We start from the raw sequence: 8,689 nt of genomic DNA, 5'->3' as shown, positions 1-8,689 counted from the left end.
GGATAATCTCTCTTTTGCTTGCTGTGGATTGTGTTGCCATGGTTTCAGTTCGGTTTGCCTGTATGACACTTTAAAGAAAATTGGGTCTCTTGTGTGTGCACACTGTATACACACAAGCATTATCAAAGTTTAAGACATTTGGACAATAAATACCAGGCCATCCTTTTTAAAACACATGAGTTAAACTCGAGGCCTGTGGCCAGATTACAGTCTGTTAGTTAAAATTTTTAAAGAGTATTGAATTATTTTATGAAATCACATTAATCAAATGTTCCCACCCGAGATGGTAATTTTTAAGACTGAATTTAAGAAATTTTTTCCTTATCTTGGGTAATAATACCATTTTTACCATTTTATTTTCTGTCAGCTGCCTTTTACTCTTTCTCTCTCTCTCTCTCTCTCTCTCTCTCTATATATATATATATATATATATATATATATATATATATACTGTGTGTATGCATGTATGTATGTACTGTATGCATGATAAGGTAACTGAGGGAGTTATAATGATCCACGTTAATTATTTTGTGGAATTAATAATTTGCTGTCGTATAATTTGGACAATGTTATTCCCATGCTTGATTGGTTTTCCTCTGGATACTCTGGTTTCCTTCCAGAGACATGCAGATTAGACCAAATGTTAATTTCAAAATTGTCTGTGTGTGCGCGTGCAATGGATCGGCAACCAGTCCTGTGTGTTCCCCACACCGTGCCCTAATTCCCCTGGGACAGGCTCCAGGCCATGACCCTGTATAGATGATGAATGAATGAATCAATGAAATTACAGTGACACTGGAGACTCCTTCCACAAATGTTCAAGATCTCTTAGAGGAAACTTTTTTATTTTATTTCAAGATATCAGCACTAATATAAATAATATCAATCTTCTAACTGGAAATACTATCAGTTTCGAAAATTTATCAACACTCACCAATTTTAGAATCGATCTACAATGATGTGGTAAACTTTTAATGTATACATTCAATGCAAATCGAATTACTTTAATTAGTTAATTGATTGAGTTATTGATGCATCTCATGTATTTTCTTACTGATATTTGAGTTTACACCCAGCACACATCCGCACTCAGACAGACTACACACACACACATGCACGAGCATTCAGCACCAGCGTGCACGCGCTTTGGACAGTAGCGCGCGCTGTTTGGAGCGTTAGATGAGTTGTTGAGAGAAGCGGCAGTCAGGATGCGAGACATTAAACTGACTTGACCAAACCCAGACTTATTAAACCTCTAGATCTGGATTATTTTTTTTTCACTTCTTTGTGCTCTTCGTGATTGTTTTTGCACAGACGCCTCTATTGGTTTGTTTGTTTGTTTGTTTGTTTTAATAGCCTTAATTAGAACTTTTAGAACTCCGCCTGTTTTATTCCGGTGTAACAGCTGATTTGTGTTAAAACATGGCGCGCGTGCTGGTGATGCTGATGTGCTGCTGGAGTTTTGTCTCCGGGGCCGCGCGCACGGAACCCGAGGCTGCTCACGGGCACGCGCTGGACTTCGGCTCCGTGCCGGCGGTGGTGCACGAGACGCGCGCGCTCTATGAGCCCGGAGCCGTGGACATGCTGTTTCACATAGTGCACGCGTTTCTCCACACGGTACAGCCAAACCCCTTCCCAGCAGGTGAGTCCCCCATCACACACACACACACACACACACACTAGTCGATCCAGAACTACTTATACCTGGAGAGATTATGAATTTCCACCTTGTCTCCACTGTAAAAATGCCACACACAGCTGTTTTTTTTAGGTAAAGTAAATAACAATATTATTCTACATACTCTATATTACATAGTATATAGCCGTATAGTACGGTGGCTTAGTGCTTAACACTGTCCGGGTTCAATTCCCACATCAGGTCTGTACGTATGGCGTTCGCATGTGCTCGGTGGGTTTCCTCCGGGTACTCCGGTTTCCTCCCACAGTCTAAAGAAATGCAGAGTAAATAATAATATCAATGATAATAATAATATTAATAATACTGTATATTACATAGTCTTAGGCGGTACGGTGGCTTACTGGTTAGCACTCTCGCCTTGCACCTCCAGGGTCCGGGTTCAATTCCCTTCTCAGGTCTGTTTTCGTGGAGTTTTCATGTTCTCACCCGTCCTTGGAGAGTTTCCTCCAGGTACTCCAGTTTCCTCCCACAGTCCAAAGACATGAAGATTAGTTTTATTGGCGTTCCCGCAGTGTGTGAATGTATGGTCCTACCTCGGTTGTAAAAATGGGAATGAATACAATGGTATAAATATAAGTCCTAGTTGGACTGCAGAGGTTCCTAGGTGGATGGATGGATTATATATAGTAAGTAATAACATCCAGTTCATTTGCTTATCTGCCTGAGAAAGAAGAAGCAGTTTACATATATTCAAGGTTAATGGACTCGCTCAAAACTGTGAACTGATTTTGGAATTTAAACACAACCATTTTTAAAAATGGTTTAATTTTTCTTAACATTTTCAGCATTAACTGTAAGCTGCTTTATCACTAAAAAAGAATATATATATATAGTATTTATATGCATTTATTTATGTATAAACATTTTTAGAGCAAAGCACACAATATGAATTTTTGAAACCCTTATTGAGTAGACCCTACATACAGTATAAAAGAAATATGTTTACATCATATGTTTGTTTAAACTGCCAAAAAAACATTTTTAGCAAACCCACATTTGCTCATTTGCGTGGAGTTTAAGCCAAACCACGACTTTTGCAGAATAATAGAACACAGGTATGGGATTATCACTTCATTTATTGCTCTTTATAATCCCCTGCTACAGTAATGTACGTGCGTATATTAGCGTTTCACTAGTGTCACCATCAAGTCAGCACGTTTTTTTAGAATACCGGACACATGATCAGACTGCCTGCTTCACATGTGAAACACTGGCCTCCCATGAACTCCCTTAATGGCCAAAATAAGTGGAAATGGCTTGGATCGAGGTCGGGACTGTACGGGGATATGACAATAACTCCTGACCGAGGCCCTGTAACGTGAGAGTGGAGTTGGTGAATGATTGTGTGTACAGTTCCTACAGACAGACGCGTCTCTTCTGCCAGTTTTGCGACAGGTTATTCATCATTCATGAATGTGTGGTAGCTAAGAGTCATCATCTTCTGTAAATCTAAAATCTGAAGTCTTCTGTAAATGTCAATCAGTTTTATGCCATTCTTGAGGAATTTCATCGAGGTCCCAGTTGACTTGATTTAGACCTTTCCTTTATTACACATGGCACTTTTATACAGATTACTTATTTATGCCAACAATTTTCAGCAAAATGGAATACAGGAAAAAAAAATTTAACAATTCATATAATTATTATCACTATAATCTATTATAATTATGTTTACAGAAAGTATACTTTTAGAACCTATTAAGATGGCCTAAAATACTATAGACCTATAGAGTAACATTTTATTATTCAACTCTTACAGCAGAAACAACAATAACAAGTTTTGGAAATTATCGCTATGTTTTAAAAATACATAATCACTCTTTTCTAAAAATTTAAGTGTATCATTTAAGCCTAGCTGTCAGGTGTTTTATGCACCATTATAATCCTTTCACTTTTTCACTGTCCAAAAGTATTTTAATTCACCTTGATTCACCTCAAGAGTTTTTGAGGCCAGCTTTCTGTTTAATGTCAACCATAGCCCCTTATACTGTATGATGTCACATGAATTGTTTTCACAAGACCTTATTAAAATACATTTTGAATTTCATTAATCAGGGTAATTATACCTGAAATCACATTGTTTATAAAAACAACAGGTTAAAAATTGTATTCTTCTAAAGCATATTACTGTATATAAGTATCAGTCTATTAGGTCACAGCATGAATTAATAGTGAAATTTCAACAAAGTTTATTAAAAACAACTGCAGATTATCACTTCCCCAACCCCACATCCCATACCAAATCAATAATTAATAACCTTGGTCAGGAGCATTGCTAGAAAGCCGGTCTGTGAATAGTGTCATTTGGTAAAATAGTCGACTGCATATCTGACTAATAATAATAATCATCAGAGTCACGGTTCTGGCTCACATAATTTGCCTTATGTGTAGTTTTGGCATCGTGGCCTATTTGCCTACTGAATTTCACATACTGCACTTTGTTTCTTTCTTCAGAAGGAGCCTGTTGCCAAAACGTGCCTTATTCTGTTTATCTTCAAATATCTGATTCACTGTTGTGTCAGTTAGAATAGCTGTTTTGTGTTCTTTTCTTCTTTGACTAGTTGGGTTTCTGGGACAGTTTATGGATATGCTCAGTCATCCTCTTGAGACAGCAGACCATTGTCAACTCTGATATTGCTTGGCTAGGGTGCACTAGTGCTTGCATAAAAACTAAGTATATCTGCATCTGAGTTCATGCCAGGCAGACTAGACTGGTGCTAGAGCCTGAAAGTTGTGGGTTGATGGTGGAGTATAGCAGGGCTGTGTTGCTGCTGGGATTGTAAAAGCCAGGTTGATGATGGATGGGTGTAGTAACTGGCAAGGTTGAATTGGTTTTGGGACCAGCACGGCTGCATTGGTATTGGTACAGACAGGGTTGGATTGGTGTTTGAAGAATCATGGTTGGTTTGGTGTTTGGACAGGCACTGCTATATTTGTGCTGGAACCTGCAGGGCGGGATTGGTGTTGGGACCACCAGGGCGGGATTGGTGTTGGAACCAGCAGGGCTAGATTGGTGTTAGGACCAGTAGGGCTAGATTGGTGTTAGGACCAGTAGGACTAGATTGCTGTTGGGACCACCAGGGCGGGATTGGTGTTGGCATCAGCAGGGTTGGCTTAGTGTTGGGACGGGTTTGGTCTTGGGTTCGGCAGGATTGGTTTGGTCTTGGGACAGGCAGGGCTGGATTGGTGTGGGATCAGCAGGGTTGGCTTAGTGTTGGGACTGGTTTGGTCTTGGGTTCGGCGGGACTGGTTTGGTCTTGGGTTCGGCAGGACTGGTTTGGTCTTGGGATCGGCAGGACTGGTTTGGTCTTGGGACAGGCAGGGCTGGATTGGTGTTGGGACAGGCAGGGCTGGATTGGTGTTGGGATCAGCAGGGTTGGCTTAGTGTTGGGACTGGTTTGGTCTTGGGTTCGGCAGGACTTTTTTTAGGATTGTTCCTTGTCCAATCATTACATGCCTGTACACAGACCTAAAGCCGATGATCGCATTTGAGTGGTAACAAAAACATGACGATATCAATTTATGGGAGATAACTAAGTCCCTCAATGAACATACAAGACTTAGTCCAACAGGGCTTCTGCTGTGTATGCTCAGTAAAATATTTTAGAAAAGGGGGTCTGGAGCCTGCAGTATCACTGGGCATGAGGCATGAAGACAGCCTGAGCATCATGGACACACATTCACATTTTATAAAACCTTTTTAATTGTTACTATATGATCAGTGCAATGTAGAATAAAGAATGGAAAAGTAAATGAATTTAGAATGTCTTCCAAACTACCTTTAGTCTCTAGGACATACAATGGAATTAGAATATTCATGGTTGGTGTTTATCATCGAAACCCACAATTACTGTGTACTGACCTGTATGAGACACTGAATATTGTATTGAGATTTGTATTAAAAGTTGCCATGTTGTGTAAAGACTAGGATTGTGTTCCAGTATTGTTTAACACACTCTGAACAATCAGTGCTTAATATTACCACTAGGGGGAATCCCCATGACTTACAGTAAGTGCTGTTTCAGTATTCGTCTGGGTTATTTTGGTAGATAATCCCTGGGAGGCGCAAAGGGTGAAGTGAATATTAATGCAGATTATAGGGAACTTACAGAGAAGGCTTTGCAATCGTATGCAGTTCGCTTTTAATCATTGGCAAGCAAGTAGAAGACAAAAACAAGTAGTTTATAATTAGATTAGTAAATTTTGGTTTACTTCATTTAATCTGGGGGACAGTACACATAAAACAGGTTATGCAATTTTTTTTGTGTGTGTGTGTGTGTGGAGGAGAATAGGATTGCAGAAGTAAGTCCCTGCTGCCTAATCAATTAGCAGATCTGTCAGTCCGAGTCACCTGCCTCATCTCGTAATCTGATAATCTGAGTGCCATATGCTTCCCACATACACATCGTAGCCCGACAATGTATATTCACCTCCTCAGATTATGATTTGATTATAATTTTAAGATTATATCTGGAAATGTGATCCCCATTCAACAAAGTGGTATTGCCACAGTAGAAGGGTAAATAACATTTTTTTTATCAAGTAAATCACAAATTAAGATACTAGATTGCAGTGTTTGAGGAAGAATTATTATACAGCATTGTAACGAATATCACCCTGTAATATTACTCCACATCTTAAAAGAAAAAAGCTTATTCTATATTAAACATGGCGCAGGCATCCTTATTTTTCAAGCTGGATACAAATGAAGTTATTAATAATTCATTTGTAAAGACACATTTTAACCAGAAATTTCTTGTAAATGCTGTTCGTTTAGAAACACATTTGTATCCTTTGGGAACTTTGTGTTACCAAAGCGATTTCCACATGGATATTGGGCCATTAAAGGAGTTCCTGGGAGGCCAGCGTTTCAGACATGAATCAGGCAGTTCCGACATCATGGCTCCGGAATCATGGCTCCCGCATTTTGAGAAAACTTTCTACCTTGATGGTTTCTAAGCACTAGTAAAAACTGGAATAAGTGCATTAGTGTAGCGGAGGATTATAAAGAGAAATAAAGGGAGTTTTTACTCTCATAGCCATTCTGTTATTCTGCGAAATTAAACGTCCCAGTTTGATTTGAACACCTGTATATAAACCCAAGCATATGCAAAAATCAAAATATCATATGGCAAGTTGTTGCACTTAAATTTTTTTTTTTTACCTGAAACAATAAATGCATTAGCTTAAAATATAAATTAATAAATACATAAATAAACAAAATAAATGTAATTAAATAAATACTATATATACACTATAGATTGACTAAATATTTCATTATAAGTTGTTATAACGTTTAATGTGCTGCACTTGATATTTTTGCCTATGTTAGAATAAATCTCAAATTAGTAATGGTTAATTATTTGTACTAGATATAATGCATTTTCAACAGGTTATAGTACTAGTGAAGTATAAAGAAAATTTGGGGGTTGCGGTTCCCTGCGCTGTCTCATTAATCCCATTGATGATGCTTATCTCTGTGTTTATGATGCTTAATTGCATCTTTTAAAAGTGACTTTTACAAAGTGAGTGGTTTGCACCCATTTCAAACACAAAGCCCAGAAGGGCAAGGCAGAATTATACGAGAGAAAAACAAGTGTCAAGGAAGGTAGATAATTGGGTTTAAAATGGGATTGGTGAAAAAGGGATGCAAACAAATAAACAATGAGGGATGACTCTGGATCCAGTAGAAGAGGTTCAATATCCTTTAAAGTGGATTTAACATATGCCACCCACCCACACAGTCCTCAGGTGAGCTAGAGTTAGATGGAGTTGCCCTGGAGTAGATGCGTCCTTGTCTCAGCTCTAACGTACTAGAGAAACCAGGAGTTTCTAACTAAATGCATCCATTTGGAAGATATGGAGAAAGACAGGCCTAACAGACTTTTAATGGCTGGCATGTTGCCCCTTCCATTGTCAGGTTTAAACACACCAACCAGATGGAATTTGTGCAGCGGACAAGAGGGAGCATGGTGTCTGCACCCAGAAGTGGTGTCCCAGATTTAGAAAAAAAAACTTGGCAAGGCATATGTGGATTTCTTTTCCAGTACCAGGTCAGCACGTTGCTGATCGTGGTTCTCCCTGGTGGACACTGTCAGCCTGCTGGGACAAGACTTTGTTATCCAATGCTGCTTTTGTTAGTGATAGGAACACCCTGGTGACCTCCTCGGTGATCAGATCTGCTGTCCCTAGTACATGGGCTTTGTATGCTCATAGTTGAAAGCTGTTCTACAAATGGTGTGCACCTCATTAGATAGAACTGATCTGAAGCATCATTCCCAGAAAACCTTTCTCTGAAAAGGTTTCCTTTTCTACTAAAGGTGAATGTGGCGGGCATCGAGGATCGTAACAGAACCATGAAGGACATCTTTCTGGAGGCTCATAATTACAGTATATTGCAGTCTGTCTTTAAAGGTGTGAAATGCCTTCATCCTTCAAGAGTTCTTGTCCTGAAGTCTGAATGACTTCAGCAAAACAGCTTAACAAATGGGTTTCTTGGGTTTTACTCAACGGTACTATTTGGTACTTTAATGATACCACAGTCATGGTGGTATCCATCATACAGGTGATGAAAGGGTCTGTAATGAAAGAGAGACATCCCAGAGAGACTGGACCAGTTGGTGGTGGATGACATCACTTTAAGGAGAACCTTCTTCATGGGCATTAAGTAGAGTCTAGTCACTCCAGGAACTACTATAGCAGGGCATCACAGTGTATCTTTACAACATCCTATAGGGTTAATAGGTGAATGAGGTGGTACAATGTCAAATTGCAGCATGTTGATAGTGTGTGCAGTAGTGTTTGTGCATTGTCATGAAAGATCACTACGCCCTTGTATATCAGTCCTCAGCGTTTAATCCAAAATGTAGGCTCTTCAATAAGCATCTTACTATAACAAGCACTGTTGATAGTTGAACCTTTTTCCTGATAACGTTTCAATACTGATCCTTGAGAATCCTTAAAACCGGGGGCATCAGTATTCCAGCTGAT

General features: G+C 39.2%; 1 protein-coding gene across 3 annotated transcripts in view; it reads left to right on the top strand.

Moving 5' to 3' along the window:
- The first annotated feature begins 1,115 nt into the window (after window positions 1-1,115).
- The window catches only part of prom1b (prominin 1 b), a 48,627-nt gene continuing 41,053 nt past the window's right edge, over window positions 1,116-8,689 (top strand). Inside the window, exon 1 of one of the 3 annotated variants that reach the window (XM_053480311.1) lies at window positions 1,116-1,642. In XM_053480311.1, coding sequence (XP_053336286.1) covers window positions 1,423-1,642 — 220 coding nt within the window. In that variant the 5' untranslated portion in view covers window positions 1,116-1,422. The remainder of the gene's footprint in view (window positions 1,643-8,689) is intronic. The other 2 variants (XM_053480312.1, XM_053480313.1) reach the window with 2 other exon arrangements.

The sequence above is a fragment of the Clarias gariepinus genome, chromosome 20 (assembly GCF_024256425.1).
Source record: "Clarias gariepinus isolate MV-2021 ecotype Netherlands chromosome 20, CGAR_prim_01v2, whole genome shotgun sequence".
Lineage (NCBI taxonomy): Eukaryota > Metazoa > Chordata > Actinopteri > Siluriformes > Clariidae > Clarias > Clarias gariepinus.
The sequence above is the reverse complement of the archived record's forward strand: the minus strand, read 5'-3'. Positions and strand labels throughout refer to the sequence as shown.